General features: G+C 38.0%; 2 protein-coding genes across 14 annotated transcripts in view; both read left to right on the forward strand.

Moving 5' to 3' along the window:
* Positions 1-13,122, forward strand: part of slc8a2a (solute carrier family 8 member 2a) — a 29,740-nt gene extending 16,618 nt beyond the window's left edge. For 6 of the 11 annotated variants that reach the window (XM_067407759.1, XM_067407756.1, XM_067407757.1 and 3 more), the window contains 9 exons: positions 209-463; positions 1,478-1,921; positions 4,218-4,567; positions 6,153-6,262; positions 7,007-7,024; positions 7,280-7,392; positions 9,170-9,269; positions 9,402-9,671; positions 12,037-13,122. In XM_067407759.1, the coding sequence (XP_067263860.1) occupies positions 209-463; positions 1,478-1,921; positions 4,218-4,567; positions 6,153-6,262; positions 7,007-7,024; positions 7,280-7,392; positions 9,170-9,269; positions 9,402-9,671; positions 12,037-12,413 (2,037 nt within the window). In that variant the 3' untranslated portion in view covers positions 12,414-13,122. Of the gene's footprint in view, positions 1-208; positions 464-1,477; positions 1,922-4,217; positions 4,568-6,152; positions 6,263-7,006; positions 7,025-7,279; positions 7,393-9,169; positions 9,270-9,401; positions 9,672-10,404; positions 10,798-12,036 lie in introns of those variants that run through there. The other 5 variants (XM_067407761.1, XM_067407754.1, XM_067407760.1 and 2 more) reach the window with 5 other exon arrangements.
* A 4,751-nt stretch (positions 13,123-17,873) lies between these two features.
* On the forward strand, positions 17,874-21,810 carry srsf7a (serine and arginine rich splicing factor 7a). 3 transcript variants are annotated; one of them, XM_067407766.1, is made up of 10 exons: positions 17,879-17,951; positions 18,056-18,135; positions 18,999-19,051; positions 19,333-19,557; positions 19,950-20,129; positions 20,211-20,279; positions 20,373-20,411; positions 20,597-20,716; positions 20,828-20,926; positions 21,011-21,810. In XM_067407766.1, exons 4-10 carry the CDS (start codon positions 19,340-19,342, stop codon positions 21,060-21,062), a joined length of 777 nt encoding a protein of 258 aa, XP_067263867.1. In that variant the 5' UTR covers positions 17,879-17,951; positions 18,056-18,135; positions 18,999-19,051; positions 19,333-19,339; the 3' UTR covers positions 21,063-21,810. The 3 variants fall into 3 exon arrangements, with proteins under 3 accessions (XP_067263866.1, XP_067263867.1, XP_067263868.1); XM_067407765.1 differs by lacking the exon at positions 18,999-19,051 and having other exon boundaries at positions 17,874-17,951; positions 21,011-21,808; XM_067407767.1 differs by lacking the exon at positions 18,999-19,051 and having other exon boundaries at positions 17,934-17,948; positions 18,047-18,135; positions 21,011-21,809.
* The last annotated feature ends 756 nt before the right edge of the window (positions 21,811-22,566 follow it).

Below are 22,566 nucleotides of genomic sequence, written 5' to 3' on the forward strand. Positions count from 1 at the left end.
TGTGTGTGTGTGTGTGTGTGTGTGTGTGTGTGTGTGTGTGTGTGTGTGTGTGTGTGTGTGTGTGTGTGTGTGTGTGTGTGTGTGTGTGTGTGTGTGTGTGTGTGTGTGTGTGTGTGTGTGTGTAAGCAGAAAATGTTTGCATAATGTGTGTGTTGATATTTATATGTGGATGTAAATTTTATTAACTTCTTTTATGTGTGTGTGTGAGGTCTGGGAGGCTCTGGTCACTCTGTTCTTCTTCCCTGTGTGTGTCTTAATGGCGTGGATCGCTGACCGGCGCCTGCTCTTTTACAAGTACTTGCACAAACGTTACCGTGCTGATAAACGTCATGGTATCATTGTGGAGATGGAGGGTGAGCTAGCACCCAGAGGCATTGATGCCATCATGGGTGAAAAATATCAAAACAACACCACCAGCATTAATATTGAGAAAACCAAAGAACCCGAACAGGAGAGAGAGGAGGTGAGAGGGCAAAACAAAACATAAACAGAAAAAATCCTTATTGAGATGTTCCTTCTATGAGTGAAATTGGGGTGAATGTTCTTGTTCTCCAAATGGGTTCCATATGCTACAAGGAGAGTAGTAAAAATGCCGTTATTTGCTTTGCATAAAAAAATTACTTTATTCTAATCAGTCAGTCACAGCATTCTATGGTGAAATATCTTTGTATATTGACTGCACATTTGACCGTTGTCCATAGCAACCAATCTCCTATATTGACAGTTTTATATTTCTCATAGAACTTTGCAGTTTCCGCCATTTCACATACTGTTTAAAACTTTGTGGTCAGTAAGTTTTTTTACCCTGAAAGAAATAAATACTTTTAGCAAGGGGCACATTAAATTGATCAAACATAATAGTAAAGACATTTATAATACTACAAAACATTTATATTTCAAATAAATGCTCTTTACTTTATATTTATCAATGAATCCTGAATAAAAATGTTAGGCAGCACAACTGTTTTTAACTTTGAAATGCTTCTTGAGCACCAAAACATCAGATTAGAATGATTTCTGAAGGATCATGTGACTCAAGACTAGCGTAATGATGCTGAAAATTCAGCTTTGCATCACAGGAATAGTCAGTTAGAAAACAGTTCTTTTAAAATGTAATAATATTTCACAATATTACTGTTTTTACTGTTTTACTGTTTAAGCATAAGAGAAATAAAAAAAAAAAATCTTACTGATCTCAAACTTTAGTATTAAGATATGTGTAGTTATCTCCTACATTTTTAACTCAAATCAATATTTTATGTCCATTTATTTATTTGCTAAGTAGCTATATAGTGGGATACAGTAAGCCGGTCATTATCTCAAAATAAACAGGGTGATACCAGCCCTGATCACTCTACCAGAGATTTTTACGATAATGATTGATTGAATATCATACCTTACATAGAAAGATGTTGAAAGATTGAGTATTCAGAAATGAAAGGTTTTTAGATGTTACTGAGACTGTCTATGGTTGTAGGTGATCCGTATGCTGAAGGAACTAAGAGAGAAGCATCCGGACAAAGACCTGGATCAGCTGATTGAAATGGCAAACTATGCCTCCATGCAGAAACAGCATAAGAGCCGGGCATTTTACCGTGTGCAGGCAACACGCATGATGATCGGGGCTGGGAACGTACTGAAGAAACATGCCGCAGCTGAACAGGCAAAGAGAGTCACTGGAGATTCGACTGAGAATGACCTGGCCACCTGTTCTCAGATCGCTTTTGAGCAGGCCCAGTATCAGTGCAGTGAGAACTGTGGGAATGTGAGTCTATGGGTCTGTTTACAGGGGGGAACTGGAACCAGAACCTTCCACGTCGATTACAGGACAGAGAATGGGTCAGCTAGTTCTGGGGCAGATTATGAGTACTGTGAGGGAACGATCGTATTTCAGCCTGGAGAGACACGCAAGGAAATAAAGGTGAGAAAGTAGTGATGTCTGATCCATGAACAAAAAAGAATCATTTATTTCTAAGTGATTCAATTAAAAAATCAGTGGAATGATGTGAATGATTCAAATGGCAAATGAAAACACAAAAGATTTATTTATTTATTTTTTTTGGAAGACATGAATACTGTAATTTTTTATCAATTTGTGTCCTTGTTAAATAAAAGTAAGGACATGTATAATGGTCCAAAATATTTCTATTTCAAATAAATGCTGTTCTTTTGAACTTTGTATTCATTAAAGAACCCTGAAACAAATATATCACATTTTCCACAAAAATATTAAGCAGAACTTTATTTTTTTTTTTAAACCATAATAATCAGGGCTTGACATTAATACCTGCCAAATGCAAGTGGATTTCAGCAGTGGCATGTAAGGCAGTCACTCCTGCTAGCCACTTTGGTTTGTTGAATTTTATTTATAATATGTACATTTTTCAGTTGTAGGCTTTTAAAAAGACATCTGAAATAATAAACTAAGGGCAATGTAGTGTTGTCAAAATATAGATTTTTTCGATACCAATACTGAAATATCTGAAACGCTTCTACAACTCATTTTCCGCAGAATAGATACATGATACCAGCTGGGCTTTCTCATTCTCTCATCTCTCTGACACACAAACCTGCCTCATTCACTTGATTCATTTTCTCCGGATAAATATTGTTAGTGTTACAGGGTTTGAATTTTGGCGTGGGATTGCGCATATTGCTCATATTTTACTCATTCCCGTAGATTGTGTGCTCTCATCCAAAGTGCATGCACATAAAGCTGCCTCTCAGTACTAAATTGAGTCCTTTTTCACTGCTATTCAAACTAGTTATGTTTTAAAGGGGTGGTTCATTGCGATTTCACTTTTTTAACTTTAGTTAGTGTGTAATGTTGCTGCTTGAGCATAAACAGTATCTGCAAAGTTACTGTGCTTAAAGTTCAATGCAAACGGAGATATTGTCTTTTAAAGTTATGGCAGTTTAATGCCTACAAAAACGACTGGTTTGGACCAGAACGAGCTTCTTCCCGGGTTGGTGACATCATAAACCTGCATAAACCCTGCCCACGGGAACATGCAACAAAGTGGGCGAGGCCATGTCACGCAGCATATGGAAGCAGAAGACTTGTCTACACCAGACGTGTGCGACGTGATGCGCCACGTCAAAAGATAATAGAACCCATTATAATCAGTGATATTGTCTACACTGGATGCGGCGCGGAAGACAGCTTCCAGAATCTACATGAGTATTATGCTGGATTTGCAATGAACTGAATTTATTACTATTATTGAACGATGAAGCAGTTCTCACTTTAAAAGCAGAAGCTGCTGTTTATGGGCCCCTAACTGTAAGTATGTTTTATTGTTTGTACTGGGTCTGATTCGGGCTCAATTTGATATGGCAATATACACGCCATTATTTACATTTCCACTGAAGCACATGTAACAACTAATGGTAAGGGGCGTGGCGTTTCCAGACGCTTCAGCGAATCACAAACACTGGGCAAGCTAACCAGTCTGAGCCCATTGCGTATGTCGGAGGGAGTGGTCTCATAGAATCAGGAAGTCAAACCAGGCATTCAAATGAAAATGGAAACAGCAGTGTAGAATAAAGGTAAAATATATGAAAAATACAGCATTTTTTTAAAAACTAAGCATTAAGACTAAGCATTATGTTAAACTGCACCCCATAAACACAATCAAGCTTAGAAAAAAAACACAGAACCACCCCTTTAAGTGAACGGAAACATTGGACAAAGAAAACGCATGTGTAACAGTATAATGGTTACGTGCGTCAGGTCTTAAAGTGACAGCAGCCTAATATACCTGCTGCCAAATTATGAGATATTATTAAATATATATATATATATATATATAATGGCACTTTTTCCCATGGTATCGATGTCAAAATTGTGGCCAGTGAGTAGCTAGTAACTTTGGAAAACAACTAGCCACAGTGGCTGGTGAGCAAAAAAGATAATGATAATAATAAGAAATGTTTGCTGAGCAGCAAATCAGCATATTAGAATGATTTCTGAAGGATCATGTGAAACTGATGATTGGAGTAATGATGTAGAAAATTCAGCTTCGCCATCAATGGAATAAATTATATTTTAAACTATATTCATATAGAATTTTTTTTTTAATATTTAAAATTGTGATAATATTCCACAGTATAACTGCAAAACATAAAAAAAAAATCATACCAAACTCAAATTATTGAACAGTAGTGCATATATTCGAGATTCTTAAGATGCATGTGTGTATGTGTTCATTTTATAGGTGGGCATTATTGATGATGATGTGTTCGAAGAAGACGAACACTTCTTTGTGCGTCTCTCAAACCTGCGAGAGGGAGAGGATGGGACCAACACTGATGGGGCACGACTGGTTGAACCCCTCGTAACCACGGTAACCATTCTGGACGATGACCATGCAGGAGTCTTCGCATTTGGTCAGCGGGAGCTCTGCGTGGGTGAATGTTCAGGTGTGGTTGAGGTGCCTGTGAACCGGACATCCGGTATGCGTGGGACCGTAACGATTCCGTATCACACAGAGGACGGTTCTGCTAGACAGGGTGTTGACTATGAGCACACACAAGGAGAGCTGGAGTTTACCAATGAGCAGACTAGGTAAATGTCCACACTAAAGATTTACATTCAATTAAAATTAAGTTATTTTAACTTTACCTACATATTCTCTTTACTTCTAACATGAACACAAAGTTTGAATTTATGTAAAAAATTTAGGTAATTGTATGTATGAAACAAATGTGGTTTGGTTTATTGTTGTGTTAAATTGATGGTGGAGTGTCTTGGTTATATAGTAGTTTAATATAGTAGCACTGAAAAACCTCTAATTATGTGCTTTTGTGGACCATTACAGCACATTAATATACTTTACTAATATATGCAATGCAGTTATAATGCATTATAAGGTATTATAAATTAACATACACTACCATTCAAAATTTTTTGATGTTGGAAAGTTTTTAAATTGTTTTTTAAAGAACTTATGCTCAGCAAGACTGCATTTAACTATTTATTTACTGACACTTTTTTATCAATGTTATGTATCCTTGCTGAATAAAATAATACATTTCTTTAAAAAATCTTACTTTTTAACAGTAGTGTATGTCAGTTTATATATCATATGCAATTACTATATGATTTAATTACTGTTTTTCAAAACACACAGTAAGCATTATTAAAGACTTTAGTTGAAATCCTTTACTCTGAAATACTAGGTGAGCTGTAGTTTTTTTAAGCCTCGTAGTACATCGCCATCAGCATACATACAACCTCTATTATTCGTCACTATGCCCTCACTTCTCATTTGAACCACTAGAGGTCTCTTTCTCCCCAGTGCTTACCTTTACTGCTGTTTGGTCTATAATTGCCTAGTAATTTATACTCTGAGAGGATGTGTTTCTGTACAACATCTCAGCAGATGTTCTCTAGTGTCCTGTGTGTGCTTCCAGATTGACTCTGTTACACTAATATTGGATTTTGAGCAGCAAATGTCTTTTCAGTCAAAAATAATTTTTTAACCGACATCCTGGACTAGAGGGTTTACATTGACACAAAGTGACACCATATATCCATAGATCCATATATTCTCATAAACAAATTCTGTTTTGGTTCTTAAGTTGTACATGTGGAGATATTTATAGTAACACCATTATATTATAAATAAAATAGAGCATATATGATAGGTTGCATTTTGATGAACAATGTGGTTCAAAATCACTTTAAATAGCATTTTTTTTCTGACAGAATTTAGTTTTGACAGGATTTTATTTAGTATTTCATTCATTTAGTGTGTATGTGAAATCTGATGAGGTTGAAATCTGTGCTGTCTACACAGGTAGTGTACAACCGTACAGTGAAGCTTCAGAGAGTACATGGCAAAGACCAGAATCATGCCACGTAAACACATTGAACAAATGTGTTCTACCTTTTATTGTTAAAACAAATAAGATAAATCTTAAACCCTCAATGCAGCCATGGTTTGTGGAGAGGAGAACATGTACACAACCGAAAGCTCATCTCAGTTCGTCTGTGTGGGTTAATTATTTATGCACTGTGTGTTAAAGTATTCATGCAGGCCCAACTCTGATGTGATTTAAATGCTGAGGTCTCCTTTAATATTTCAGAGGTAAAACCAAGAGGAAATGATTATTTGTCCTTTGCTCTTTGTGTACGTGTGTATCCACAGTAAGACACTACAGGTGCGCATCATTAACATGCAGGAATATGAGAAGCGAGAAAATTTCTACATTGTACTTGAAGAACCCAAATGGCTCAAGAGAGGCATCTCAGGTCTGTGTGTGTACCTATCCTTGTTAATTATCACAGATATTATAGTATTTTCTCATTGTGGGAGATTTCTATGAATGCTTACTTATATTTTCATTTGTTAAGACTATTGAGATGCCAAAAGCCTCCTACTCATCTCTCAGGCATACATATTTCTATGACCAGTGTCCAGTTTCAGATCAATAACAACAGCACAACAGGGGGACAAACTAGACATGCGTCACTCATAGTAACTAGATCCAACTCGCCTACGCACACACTTAAGCTTGTGTGTGTGTGTGTGTGTACGTAATATGAGCCGATGTGTACCAATAAAAGTGAATGTTAAAGAGAGAATTAACACCAGGTTCATTAGTGAGTTAATCAACTACTTGGAGCCTCCTTCATTTATCTAATGATTAGATACTGTTAAAAATGTATCAAGGTTTCCACAAAAATAACAAGCAGCACAACTGTTTTCAACATTTAATAATAATAAGACATGTTTCTTGAGGAGCAAATCAGCAAATTAGCATGATTTCTGAAAATTCAGCTTTGTCATCACAGGAATATATTGCATTAAAAAAAATCAAATAGAAAAGTTATTTTAATTATAATATTTCACAATGTTACTGCTTTTATTTTTGTTCAAATAAAAAAAAAAAACATGAAAAAAAACTAAGCAACCCCAAAATTTTGAATGGTAGTGTAGATTGATTGATTCATTAATTGATTAATTTATTCATTCATTCTCTATTTGCATGCTGCAAGTAGATTTGCTGTTGAATCAGGGTAAGATGATTTTACAAACTCTTCATATACATCATATATATATATATATATATAAGTGGGCACACTTTTCTGACTTCTGTTTGTTTTTTTGTTTTTTTCTTCACCCAACTTGAGCACTTTGCCAGTGTTGTGCGTGCTTTTGTCCTGTTTTTTATGCAGTGTATATGCAATTTTGTCTGTCTACACAAAGAATAGTTACACCTCACATCTGAGCATTCAGTATTTATCATTTGCTCTCCCTCTCATTTTCCCCAGCCACTCCTGGTCCAGAAGTGGAGGATGCCAGACGTATAGCAGAGAAGGGGAAGCCCATTCTGGGAGAACACAGCAGGCTAGAGGTCATTATAGAGGAGAGCATGGCCTTTAAGGTATACACATCATATGCATGCATATATTAACATACACATGAAACTCTGTGCCCAATTAAGTCTGTCACATGCTACAGAAACTGTATAAGCTGTATATATTCCTCCACTCATATAGGTCCGACAGGGAATGGCCCCTAATGGAGTTTTAGATGCGGTAGTAGACCACTTGCCTCAGTGTGAAGTGTGTTTTGGGATTGCCCTTAACTTCAACCTTTAAACACTCTCTGAACTAATCAAACCTAGATGCATGAAGATTGTGATGCAATTAAATTTCATTTCCTCATTGCAACTCTTTCTGTTTTAATCTGTGTGTTTGCTAATTGAACGCTTTAAAACTAGATTAAAACTAAAGCTTTATACACAACTTATATGATTTTTCAATTAAAGGTGCCCTCGAATGAAAAATTGAATTTATCTTGGCATAGTTAAATAACAAGTGTTCAGTACATGGAAAAGACATACAGTGAGTCTCAAACACCATTGTTTCCTCCTTCTTATATAAATCTCATTTGTTTAAAAGACCTCCGAAGAACAGGCGAATCTCAACATAACACCGACTGTTACGTAACAGTTGGGATCATTAATATGTACGCCCCAATATTTGCATATGCCAGCCCATGTTCCCAACATTATGAAAGGCATTAGACAAGGGCAGCCAGTATTAATGTCTGGATGTGCACAGCTGAATCATCAGACTAGGTAAGCAAGCAATAACAACAGCGAAAAATGGCAGATGGAGCAATAATAACTGACATGATTCATGATAACATGATATTTTTAGTGATATTTGTAAACTGTCTTTCTAAATGTTTCGTTAGCATGTTGTTAATGTACTGTTAAATGTGGTTAAAGTTACCATCGTTTCTTACTGTATTCACAGAGACAAGAGCCGTCGCTATTTTCATTATTAAACAGTCTGTATAATGCATAAACACAACTTCATTCTTTATAAATCTCTCCAACAATGTAGCATTAGCCATTAGCCACAGAGCACAACCTCAAACTCATTCAGAATCAAATGTAAACAATATAACAGTATACAATACTCACATAATCCGACGCATGCATGCCGCATGCATGACGAACACTTTGTAAAGATCCATTTGAGGGTTATATTAGCTGTGTAAACTTTGTTTAGGCACTGTTTAAGGCAAGCGCGAGCTCCGTGGGCGGAGAGCACAAGATTTAAAGGGGCCGCACAGCATAAATCGGCTCATATTTAAAGATGCCCCAAAATAGGCAGTTAAAAAAATTAATTAAAAAAAATCTATGGGGTATTTTGAGCTGAAACTTCACAGACACATTCAGGGGACACCTTACATCTTGAAAAAAAAACGTTCGATGGCACCTTTAAACAAAATGTAAATTTGGCTAAGTATAAGAGGCCAGCTATTAAAGAGCTGTGCAGGTAAACCTCACTAGTGCCCCTATTGACAGGGCTGTCCCAAGTATGGGGTGTCCGTCGTGATCATGTTCCGGGGGGATGGGGGATTCCACTCGGTCCTTCGTCGCAGGGGCCCCCTCAAGCCCTGCCTATTGAGGCCAGGGGTGTGAAGTTTACTTGCACAGCTCTTTACTAGCTATAGCCTCCATTACGCAAGAATAGTCCTTTTGTGCAAATTAATCTGGAATACTGTCAATATTACAAAAGGTGTAATGACTTGTACAGAGCAACTGATGAAGTCTGATTGATTGCTGATTTGGATTTATTTTGGATTACTGTAATGGATTTATTTCTCAATCACTGAGCTCCACCATGGTGTGCATATGTGTTTAGAATACAGTAGACCGTCTTTTGAAGGATACCAATCTTGCTGAAGTAATTGGCACACACTCCTGGAGGGAACAGTTCATTGAGGCTATAACAGTCAGTGCAGGTAGAATCAAATCATCTCTGTGTTTTTATATATATGAAATGAATTATGCTGTGTTTGTGTGCATAAAATCTCATGAGAGTTTGTTTCAGGTGATGATAATGTTTTATTCCTATCTTTTTTTCTTTTTCTCAGGAGAAGGTGATGAGGAAGGAGGGGAGCCTCAGCAGCCTTCGTGCTGTGATTATTTCATGCATGTGGTTACAGTGTTCTGGAAGATTCTGTTTGCGTTCGTTCCACCTACAGAGTACTGTAATGGCTGGGCCTGCTTCGTTGTGTCCATTGTGGTCATTGGGATGCTAACTGCTGTCATCGGAGATTTGGCGTCTCATTTCGGCTGCACAGTGGGCCTCCGTGACACTGTCACTGCTGTAGTGTTTGTTGCATTAGGAACATCCATACCAGGTAAACATGTATGGTAGATTGTGTGCCTCGATATGTGAAACAAAAGCTATGTTCACACTGCCAGTTTTGGGGATTGACAACTGCTTTTACTTACAAGTGTGAGTCAAAATGTCCAATTCACACAGCAACTTACAGTAGCGTCTCGAATACTGTATGAATCTGTATGAATACACAAAGGGAGTCAAGCCTGTATCCTCTTACCAGTAACCATAGTGGCAGTGGCTAATGTAATATCAAAGACAAGTCCATTCAAGCAACAAGTTCATCCATCAAATCTTCATTAACCAACAGCAGCTTTTATATCTGGGTGAAGAGTGGAGCAATTATATGGATTTAATATTGTGCCATAATTAAAGGGGTGGTTCAATGCGATTTCACTTTTTTAACTTTAGTTAGTGTGTAATGTTGCTGCTTGAGCATAAACACTATCTGCAAAGTTACTGCGCTGAAAGTTCAATGCAAACGGAGATATTGTCTTTTAAAGTTATGGAAGTTTAATGCCTACAAAAACTACCAGTTTGGACTACAACAAGCTTCTTCCCGGGTTGGTGACATCATAAACCCTGCAAAACACCCCCCCGGGAACATGCAACAAAGTGGGCGAAGCCACGTCACGCAGCATAATGGAAGAGGAAGAGTTGTGTGCACCGGACGCGAGCGGCGCAACGCGTCCAAAAGATAATATAACCCATTATAATCTGTGATATTTTCTACACTGGATGCGGCGCTGAAGACAGCTTCCAGAATCTACATGAGTTCAATGCTGGATTTGCACAAAGGCTTTTACTGAAAGATGGAGCAGTTCCCACTTTAAAAGCAGAAGCTGCTGTTTATTGGCTTCAAACTGTAAGTACGTTTTATTGTTTTTACATGTCTTTTAAGCTTATAGTTCTGTTCCTATTTTTGGTTGCATCAAGGACGTAAACAAACCAAGAGCAACTCGTTTTTGCTTCGCTAGCCAGTTAGCTAAATTCTCCAAAAAACATCTATGTTCATAGACAAACAGTTGTTCATGCAATAAATTAAACAATACCTTTACAAAAATGCTACTACTCAGTCATGTATTCGGCTACAGTAAAGTTTTAATCAGGATAAAACTGTATATTGAAAGTTAACAAACAGCAGTGAAAGCATCTAAACCAGTGGTCTCAAACTCAATTCCTGGAGGGCCACAGCTCTGCACAGTTTTGCTCCAACCCTAATCAAACACACCTGATCCAGCTAATCAAGGTCTTCAGGATTACTAGAAACTTCCAAACAGGTGTGAGTTGGAGCTGGTTGGAGCTAAACTGTGCAGAGCTGTGGCCCTCCAGGAATTGAGTTTGAGACCACTGATCTAAACACTTTGACACAAATACAAAATTAAATAACATTCATAAATGTCCTTTAAAAGCCGTGAAAGCAGAGGTTCTGCTTGACCCTCTTCATCTGGGTCTGATTCGGCTCAATTTGATACAGCAATATAGGCGCTATTATTTACATTTTCACTGAAGCACTAACTACAAATGGTAAGGGGCGTGGCGTTTCCGGACGCTTTAGCGAATCACGATACACTGGGCCAGCTTCCAACCTGCTAACCAATCTGAGCACACTGCGTATTTCGGAGGGAGTGGTATCTTAGAAGCAGGAAGTCAAATGAGCCGTTCATATGACAGTGGAAACGGAGGTGTAGAATAAAGGTAAACTATATGAAAAATACAGCGTTTTCAAAAAAACTAAGCATTAAGACGTTAAACTGTGCCCCAAAAACACAATCAAGCCTAGAAAAAAAACACTGAACCACCCCTTTAAACAAACAAATCCAGCATTTTGCAAACAAACATGATCTGCTTTGCAAAGAAAAACTCGACTCGCAAACAAACAGAAAGTTATGTGCAAATACAAAGGTCAGTTTGAGCGAAAACGCAGTGGAGTAACAAATATATGTAATGTTTTACAAATAAAAATAAATGAGCCACATTATATTAACTCCATACATTTGAGTCGTGCGTAGAACACTAAACTGACAGAAGCAGCTCCAACTTGTGGAGAACAGTGGCTGGATCTAAAACCTTCAGATGACACACAGCTCATATTTCTATCACTGTAAGGTACTGAAAACGAAACAACACATAAAAACACACAACAGACATGCGTTTGTGCTGTGCAGAGTGGCTCTGACCTGACAGACAACCAGTTGTCCAATCTGGTTCCATTCACACAACGCAGGTTTTCCGAGAAGTTGTCACTCCTGTAAATACCTGAACTTTGTGTGAACATAAGGACTCAAATTCAGGACTGACAACTGTATTCTGTTGCTGTGTGAACGTGGCCAAAATCATTTTATCAATCAGTCATATCTCTTCTCCCTTCCTTCCTTTTTTAGATACATTTGCAAGCAAGGTCGCTGCTCAACAGGATCAGTATGCAGATGCTTCAGTTGGAAATGTAACCGGTAGCAACGCCGTTAATGTTTTCCTTGGGATTGGCGTGGCTTGGTCCATTTCAGCCATTTACTGGGAGGTCAAAGGTCAGGTGTTTTATGTAGACCCTGGCTCACTTGCATTCTCTGTTACACTCTTCACCATCTTCGCCTTCATTAACATGGGTGTGCTGATGCTACGGCGGCGGCCATCAGTGGGTGGAGAGCTGGGTGGCCCCAAAACGCTAAAGGTTCTGACTTCAATGTTGTTCCTCGGTTTGTGGTTTCTCTACATCATGTTCTCCAGCCTAGAGGCCTACTGTCACATCACTGGCTTCTGAGGACAGAGAAGACATATAGACTCAATAAACATACATACACACTAACACTAATGACTTTCAGATTAAAAGAGTTTTGTGAAAACTGAGCTGAGAGAGAAATGTACCATGTTCCATGGTAATATGTACATTAAGTAGGTATAGGTATGCACTCTCTGTATAAAAAAAAAAACATACCTAAAATAAGAGAGTGAGTGAGAGAGAGCAAGATTCTATGACTGCACAGCTGTCAGGGGCATCTCTAACTGTTATTATGAACTTTTGACACTACCAGACCCTCAATGGCATGGAGGAGTTTAACACACTGCAAGATGTAGCACTTTTTTGACAGAACTGTGATGTAATTTTATATGCTGAGACTCATGACAGTAATTGATGTACCTGTAAAGAGATGCTAGGCCTCTCTCTGAGAGAGAAGCTACATATGACTCTCCATAGAAATGACCCAAAAAGAGAAACTGAACTTCTTTTGCTAGTTTCATTTTAGGATCAAGGAAATAATGTATGTGAAAAAAAAAATCAGTTCACATTAATATATTTACTAAAATAATGAGTCTATGTCATATGTGTCTAATGTATATTTTCAGCATTTAAATTTATGTAAAATCATTAATAAATTGAAATGTTTGTTTTTATTGTTCTGTATTCTGACTGGAACATGCTGCTTTCAGAAATGAAAAATGGAATTAATTATTTTATTCATTAAACATCAACAGTTTACACTAATTAATTATAATTTCTTCCTTGGATGTATCTTGTAAATGCTTTGGTTGCTTATAGAATACATGCAGACGGAGAGGGGAGAGTACGTCACAACCAGGCCCACTTTAAGAACACATAGGTCCCTGGGGCTTTAGCAAACCCCCTTTCATTGTAGCCTATTGGTGTTCAACTGCATGAATAATTAATATTTTAAAAAATCATATCTTTAACACACAGAGATACAATGTATTGTATCTCTATATAAAATGTAAAAATGAAAGCAAACTGGTTTTCAGAAACAGCAACAACTTTTGTGCATGCGACTGCCTTAAGTTTAAATAGATTCAACATTTAGAAGGTCTTCTTTCTGTGCATAGAAGAGCAGAATCATCATTGTCCTGTCAATCATCATTATGAGCGTATATAAGCAGCATACTCTGCGTCTTCCCATTGACAAATTCTTCCAGCATTCGGCCCCGCCCTATTCCGTGAAACATATTCCAATCCGACGAAGTAGCCTACAGCTTTTTACCTCTGAAGAATTCTTCTAAACATCATCTGGTGTAGTAGAACCCGCCCCATTTTCATCCAACAAGGAACCGCTCCAGGACTTCCTCTGCATCCTGCCTTTTCCCTCTTCCTTAAAATTTACCCTGTTGAATCTCATCCTTTCCTTAGCAGAATTCATCCTAGTTTTCGTAAAATATTCCGAGGTAATCTGTTCAGTCTGTTATGTGTGGCAGCAGCAGCACGAGATCTCGGGAGAATGACCAAGAGGACACAGATCAAGTGTGGTACAAAGCATTCTCATTCTCAGATTTATTCAGGAAGATATTTCAGGTCATATTTATAGACATAGGTCAAACAACAATCTCCATGATGGCTGACTTAAGAATCAAACCTTACCATTTATGGCATTTCAAGAAATGAATGTGCGTAAATGTGTGTGTGTCTTCAACTTCTGGTTGTGTGTGAGTGTCAGTGTGTCCAAGGACTACTACTTCTTGTTTTGTCTAAGTAGGTATGAAGTGCACAATGGAAAAATCCCAAGACACAAAGAAAGTCAAAAAGTGAAGCCCAAGAAATAAGAAATTATTGTAGATAATAAGTATACAATAAGAAATTATTTAACCTGGGCTGCCACAATATTTTATGTCCCTCAATTATCAGTCCCACGTTTGCCCTCAAATCCAAAACCCCCCAAACCCTCAGCCAACCTCCGTCAATGTCAAATCCACCTCATATGTGTCACAGTCTGGGTTCGACCACTCTCTTTCTGGAAATCAAAACAGACATTGTTTATCCAGTTCAAATCGCCAAGTCTTTAACAATTTCAGCGATTTTTATTGTTTCAGACAAAGATTGTGTTTGTCATTTTTGCAGCGGTGCACACACCTTCCCCATCCGTCCCATGTACAAATCTTCAGCAAAAAACAATAACGACCTTAAAAAAATACCTCTCTTCTCCTGTTAATGTCGCTCTCTTAGCATATGAGCTAAAAACCACCCTGACAAGCAATTTACTTACTAAATTTTTTTTACAACAAGGTTTCGGTCCCAGGTTAGAAAGTCTACCAGACTTTAGTTTGTTATAATTCACAATCTGCCCTGACAGATCTGGACACCGTAGATTCCCTCCTCGCAAAAGGAGGTGGATTCGGCCCATTCGATTCCCCCCCATTTGACGTCTACTGCATCAATCCCATTGGAATAGCAACCAAGGTTTTCAGGAAAAAAGGAAATCATTATCGTTCTCTCCACTCCCCATGACTCCTTCATTCCAAGCATTAATACCCTAATCCCTCTGTCCGAGTTCTCTTTGCACTTTCATGACACAGACCAGGCAATTCAGCTAATTAAATCAGTTGGTCACAGAGCATGGTTAGCCAAACTTGACAGAACATAAGCCTTCAAAGTTATGCCAATAAACCCCGACTTCTGGCATCTCTTTGGAGTGTGCTGGCGAGACAAATATTATTTTGCCGTCCATCTGACCTTCGGATGTTAAAGCAGACCAAAAATCTTTGACATACTATCTGAAGCCCTGTGCTAGATCCTCGCAAACAATCACGAGGCAAAAATCCCCCAGCTGCCTAAATCACCACCATTCAAAAAAAAAACAATTACGGATTTATTAGGTATCCCAATCACCTTGAAGAAAACTGAGGGACCTGTCAATACAGTCAAATCGAGATTCAGTTAAATACACAGTGATGATTAACTAAAAGTCAAACAGATGATTGATTGTGATGAACAGTGGTGATTAGTGTTAGTGTCCATGGTGACTGATGAGTGGTGGGAAACTAGAACAAAGGCAACAGATGTCATAAATGAACGTAAAATCCATGAAAACAAACAAACTGAACATAACTGTGACACATGATCCAAAATATTACCTCCACTCCACAAATTTTCAAATGCAACCTCCTCTCTTTCCTCGGACATCTAAACCACCTCTTCTCTCTACACTGTAAAAAAAATCCCGTTTGTTCTATGGAAAAATACCAGCAGCTGTGGTTACCAGAACAATACTGTAAAAATGACATCAAACCATAAACATACTTACGGAGTTACATGTGAATTTTACATTTTAAATATGTATATATAACATTGGATTTCAGTACACTGTAAAAAAAAAACCTCAGTAATATTTACAGTAAAATAATATATTTCATTAACTGATATAATATTAATTTACCAACCTAATGAAGTACTACTATCTGTTTTGTATCTTTATAATACACTGACAGTCACCAAACACAGTGGTGATAAGAGTCACATGATGAATCAAAGTTCATCACAAGCAGCTTTTCCACAAGCTGAGGAGGACAATACTTATATATAGAAGGAGCACACAGTGTCATTCACACACACACTAAACACCATCATGGTAACATGCATGAAATTTTTAAAATGCAATAAACATTAATTTAACAACATTAGATGTAACATAAAACCCTAATGTACATAACTGATTAGAAAAAAATGAGAAAAACTAAGAAGAAACAGAGTTATTTCAACAAAAATATATCAAATGTGAAGTGTCACGCAGGGAATTGTGGGAATGTCAATTTATGGTTTTTCACTGTAAATTTTACAATGAATTGTTATTTTTCACTTTCAAAAACTGTGAATTAAACAGTATTTTACCGTAAAATTACATTAAATGTACTGTTAGATCTATTACATTTATTCACCGTATATAGTACGGAAACTTTCTGTAAACCAATTAACAGTTTTTCACCGCAGCATTTTTAAAGTCTTTTACTGTTAAAATCACGGTAATTTTTTCTTAAAACCAGCAATTCCCAACCGGGGTGCCATCTGGTGAGAGCTGGGGTGCAGTGTAAAAATCCTTCAAACATTTTTAAATTGCTAAAATGTGTATAAAGTGTATACCACCAATCTCTGATGTCTCTAATAATAACAAAGAGCACACACAAATGGATAGTAAAAATGCAAATCATAAGAAAGGTTGGTCATTTTTATTCCCATGCTCACATCCAAAGCATACAAATAAAGCCGCCTCTCAAACAGTTTGCGAGTGCTAAACGAGCTTAAATGGTCAAATACACAGAGAAATAATGTCACAATGTCCATCTTGCCGAGGATTCACACAAGCACAATCGTCGTAAGTGAACGTAAACAGTTCCGAAAGAAAAAGCATACTGGAGTAAGCAGCTTAATAAATGTGCAACAAGCAACAGAAGACAAAGAGAAAATCACTTGCTGCTCTTTGACTCTTTGTAACTTTAATTGATTCATCTGTATTTAATTTTTACAATGAAGACTATCCAGTGTTATTTTAAATTTAATTACTTGATTTCTATAGTAGTGTAGAGCAGGGCACAAACTTTTTCTCAGTTTGTGTAAATCTGCATAGGGTTCAGAGAGTTTCTTTTGTTGAACATTAATTTCACACATGTCTGGTATGTGGCTTTGTTTCATTATGACAGTGTATACTTTTTACTTTATCTACCCTGAAAGAAGTTAAATGTGACAACATGCCCCATAGGTATAATAGTATAATAATAATAATAATATACACCCATAATAGTATATAGGCCTTAGATTTTAATGTTTTTATTGGTTAATGTTTTATCTTGTTGTTTTGACCGGGACCCCAGTACTTAGTTAATTTCGTTCCTTCGTGTAGCTACTTGTGTATGGAATGGCACTAAAAATCATTGAATCCTTGAAAAATAATCATTTTGAAAATTGGATACCATACCAATATGGCAGTGCAGTGGCTTCAATTTTTATGACGTCATGAGCAATCCGATATAGGTGGTCCCAGAGCCATTAAATAAAATAAATTTTCATCGGCTCTGGGTGGTTATAATAACAAATATCTTGTGGTACTGTATGCAGTTTTTTTTTTAGGTTTTTTTTTTAATGTTGAGTATTTTTTTAAACTATTTTGAGTGTCCCTTATATTCATTTGCTAAAGTTAGCAACCCTAACGACCCAATTCCTACTCTTGGTAGATTTATTAATAAATAATTAGTTAGTTCCATAAACTATTCGGTGTTCTTAACGAATCGGTTGAGTGACAGATTCAACGATATATAACTGAAGCTGAAAGGGTCGCTTGAATTAATGAATGTATCGTTTTAGTGAACAGATTCAAAAGATTCAAACTACTGGAATGAATGAAAATCACAGCCAGTAAAACCCAGTAGAAAACGCGCCTTTAGTCTGAGTTACATCAGTGAGAGCCAATCATGTGTAAGCATTAAAGACACCGCCTCTTCTGGGAAGTGAAGGACAAGCTCGCGCAGTCGGTGACGGGTGACGCTTCCGGGCCACGAGCGTGAGGAGCATGAGATAAGAGAATTGGTGAGCGCTCTATTTTGGGATTCATGCATACATTGTTTATTCGGTTAGATGAATTAGATTTGTATCTACTAGTATTCATTAGCTGTTTTCCCCTGTTGGCCAAGGTTTGGTTGAAGCGCCTTTAATCAACCGGAAGAAGAAGCGTCCACGCGCCCTCACGGAATCGAGGACGGCGAGTCACACAGTAAGTCCGCGTGCAGCAGATAGCGTTGTTTATTTAGTATTATTTCAAACGCTTTTCTCTTCACATGCGATTCTAAATCTTATACGAGAGCTCGTGTTTTTAATGGTGGTGCCCGCTGGCGGATCTTTGTGTTTCGGTAGGTTTATCGTTTGATTCAGGAACGTGCCAAACAAAGAGCGGCCTGCGTTTCTGGCGCACTTATTAATGGCGTTAATCTTGTTTATTGGTTAGCAATCAAACCACTTGTTACATTTTCACTTATGTTGTGCTTATAAAACCTTAGCATATTGTCTGCTCTGGTTTTGGTTGTTTGAGTCTGGTTAATTTCAGTAGCATGTTGATAAACATGATAGAGCAGTCCGTCATGGCCGTAGTTCGTTAGTTGGGGTGACTGGTGTTACACACATCAAATCGAAACCAAAACATAATGCTTGAGAGAACGCATAAGTTTACATTGTGTAGCAACAAAGCTATACCAAAAGCACTCACGTCTTTAGCCTTAACCGATTTGGATACATCCACGTGATACGGGAACAGCTGACCGCGAGTTGCGATGTTTTTAGCAAATGCTGGGCTGAACTATATGCTAGAGACCAACGTACTTGCATGCGCACCCGGTTAATGAATGTATACTAGAAACTGCATTTTATAAGGAAATGAGTTTTAAACCTTTTATAGAACCACAGATTTATTGTATAAAACTAGGCACACTGCTACTGTATTTCTGCATTATTTTAATGCTTAATGGGAAAATTCACCCAAAAATGAAAATTGTCATTTACTCACCCTTATGTTGTTCCAAACCTGTATGACTTTGTTTCGCTGACCATTTACCTTCATTGTTTTGGGGGGAAAAACATTAGGTATTTTCTTCTGCGGAACACAAAAGATTATACAGATTTGGAACTGTAGGAAGGTGAGTAAATTTTATTATTATTGGTGTACTGTCCCTTTAACAGATTGGGTTCAATATTTAGTAGTTAGAAATGTGGTGTTCTGTTTCTACAGTATTTGAGTACTTTAAGAAACCCCAAGTTTGAGCCCCTGGTTGAAAACCTGATTTCTTTTGAAAGTAAATGTACATCAATTATTTGTATTGTGTTTCAAACATTAGCCAGTTTAAAATTAAGGTCTGCAAAAAAATGTCCTGACTCAATTAGGCATCAATTAATTTCTTTACTTTTGTCCATACTACAGGTGCAAGATGTCTTACTCATCCCGAAGTTCCTCTCGCGCCACCGACTGTAAGGTCTATGTCGGTGACCTTGGCAATGGTGCAGCCAAAGGTGAGCTGGAACGAGCCTTCAGTTACTACGGACCGTTACGGAGCGTATGGGTTGCCCGGAACCCTCCAGGTTTCGCCTTCGTAGAGTATGAGGATGCCAGAGATGCAGAGGATGCCGTAAAGGGGATGGATGGAAAGTGAGTCAACTTGAGTTCTACCTGCCTACATTTGCCATGATGCTACTGCAGCACATTTAACCCCCTGACCTCTTCAGGGAGCTCAGACCCGCAGGGGTGAGTGTCGGCGGTTTCACTGTTCTCTTTCCGCTCACAAAGGCCCCAACTTTTGAGGCATTTTCCTGGATGCAGGTCAATTGTAGTCTGTTTTTGAGTTCAGTTTGTTTTTAATTTGTCTGAACTTTACCTGCATCTAGGTGAAATGTGTTGCTCTGAAAAAAAAAAAGTGTGTGTGTGTGGGGGGCGGGCTAACATGGGGGAGTCTGGGATGCTTCAACAGCTGGATCACACATATATGCGCACCTTTGTTTGGCATAGGGAAACAAATAACCTTCTGATCTATAATATCCCAGGGTGCTTTGTGGAGCCCGTGTCAGAGTTGAGCTGTCTACTGGTATGTCCAGAAAGTCCCGTTATGGCCGTCCCAGCCGCAGGCAATTTGACCCCAACGATCGCTGTTACCAGTGTGGGGAGAGTGGTCATTATGCCTATGACTGTTATCGTTTCAGCAAGAGGCGAAGCCGTCGCAGCAGGTACAAGAATCAATCTTTTATTTTTATGGCCTTGCTACCTGACCTTGTTGTGTTAAGGCTTTCATTTTGTTTTTCTTTTAGATCAACATCTCGCTCTCGGTCCAGATCTCGTGGACGGCGCTACCGCTCTCGTAGCCGTAGTAATGAAAGGTAAGTCCTCACACTACTCCAGTTGTGCTTAAAGTTTTACAGTCTAGATGCATCAGTCTGATTTCATGCTCTCTCCCCCCGCCCCCTTCTCAGGAAATACCGTTCACCTTCATACTCAAAACGCAGAAGCAGGTGAGCTTTATCTGTTCACTATGGTTTCTACCAACTCTAGTTGCAATAAGTCCATTTAATACATTGGTTTGCCACAGCACTGTTTTAGCACTCTTTATATGGGACCTTTTGACTTTCTCAATTTTGTCATTGATCTCAGGGTGCTTTTTTTTTTTTTTTTTTTAAACCTCACCTCTGTGTTTTAGGTCAGGCTCCCCGGCCCGCTCCAGATCCAGAACCCCTGTGCGCCGCTCGCGTTCACCTGTACGCAGGTCAAAAAGCCCTGTCCGGAGGTCCAGATCCAGAACGCCTGTCCGTAGAGACAGGTACTGCGTACACAACTTACTCATGCTGATTTACTTCAGTTTCAACATTTATAAAATGAGATGTACAAGTGTTTTAGATGCAATCAGTTTAAATCTTGTTTGTTTTTAAAGTCGCTCACGCTCCCGTTCACGGTCTGGTTCCAGACAGAGGGAACGTAGTGTGTCCAGATCTCGCTCTCGGTCTCGTTCGGTCAGTCACAAGAAAGATGGGTAAATGCAAATTTACACATTAGCACATTTCATTTGTCATTCAAGGTCAAAAATGTGTGGATACTGATGCTGTGTGTGTGTTAGTCATTCCAGGTCTGCCAGCCCAAGGAGAAGTCCAACACCGGATGCTGACTGATCTGAATACTGATGCTTCACCCTATTCCCCACTTTTGCCTCAGGGCTAAAATACATTTTATCTTGCCCATGATTTCAATACTGGTTCTACTGTAGCTAGCTACAAAGCTTTTTTTTTTTTTTTTTTCTTCTCCCTCCCCTCCCCACAATTCAGTGAGAAGCTTCTCCACATTGTAAAAACGTCACTCTCATCTCAAGCAGCTCATGAATATTTTTTTTCGTTCCCTTTTTCATATTCCCCTTTACTTCTAAATTTTTTTTAAGAGCTCCATTGTTTTAATTTCAGTGTTGAGCCAGTGTCCTGTGGTCAGTGATTTGTGGGTAAGGTGGTGAATGAGCTATGTTGTGACTTAGTCAGTGTATTATATGAATTGAAGAGTACGCTGTGATTTGTTTGTTTGTAGAAGGGTTTTTTTTGCATTGAAAATGGCAACAATCTTTTTAATAAAGTAAAGCTTTACAAACCCAACTGTTTCAGTGCATAGTTTTGCTGACCTGAAGTTTCTTTATTCATTTTAACAAGGGATTGTGGTATACTATTTTAAATGGAGAAAATGGCACATTTTCAACCTTAACCGTTTGTATTCATTTGTCTTGTTTGTAAGTTGCTTTTTGTTTTTTGTTTTTTACTTGTTTACTTAAGTAATTGTTTGAGGTCTCTTTACTTTAGCTTAGTATTTTTGCTGTGGTTTCAGAATTGTTAGAGAATTTTGGTATTGTTGTAACTGCCTTATTTTGAGCACAAATAATTATATAGTGATATCAATACTGCAAAATAAAATTGGATTGAAATATAAAAAATATATTCTTAAACTGCACTTAACTAATGTTTTTTTTTGTGTGCAGCTTTTAGCCATGTCTTGAAAGAAATGCGTGTGTGTGGCCAGTGCTTGAACAAAGTTGTGCTTGACCAACCATTCTTGAGTCAGCATTTTATATCAAATTAAGCCATTTTACGTAGATTTGTAGTACTCTTTTCTGTTATTGGGGGGAGCATGGCAAGTTTGCACAAACCAAATATTTTTGTAGTTAAGTGTCCTTTAGTTTTAAGCATTGGCTGCCTCAACCATGTTGTGTTTTTTTTTTTTTTTTTTTTTTTTTTTTAAAGGGATAGTTAATCCAAAAAGGAAAATTTGTCATTTACTCACCCTCAAGTCTTTTAAAACATGCAAGACATTCGTTCATCTTCGGAACACAATTGCAGATCTTTTTAATGAATTTTCTGTCCCTCCATTGACCTTGGTTTTGGAACAACAAGAGAGTGAGTAAATAAAATTTTCAATTTTGGGTGAACTAACCATTTTAAAGACTACATATGTGTGATCAGGACACATTTAAAACCTCTCGTTTACACATTAAACGGCATTTTGGTGCACCAAAACACGACTACGCAGCCTTAAAATGCTGTCTATGTAGGGAGCTTTATAGGTGTTGAAGCGCAGCCATCCCAAAATTTGTTTTCCTCTCGCGTTTCCACCTCCCCCTGCGGGTTGCCGTAGCTACAG

Source organism: Chanodichthys erythropterus, chromosome 13, assembly GCF_024489055.1.
Source record: "Chanodichthys erythropterus isolate Z2021 chromosome 13, ASM2448905v1, whole genome shotgun sequence".
Taxonomy (NCBI): domain Eukaryota; kingdom Metazoa; phylum Chordata; class Actinopteri; order Cypriniformes; family Xenocyprididae; genus Chanodichthys; species Chanodichthys erythropterus.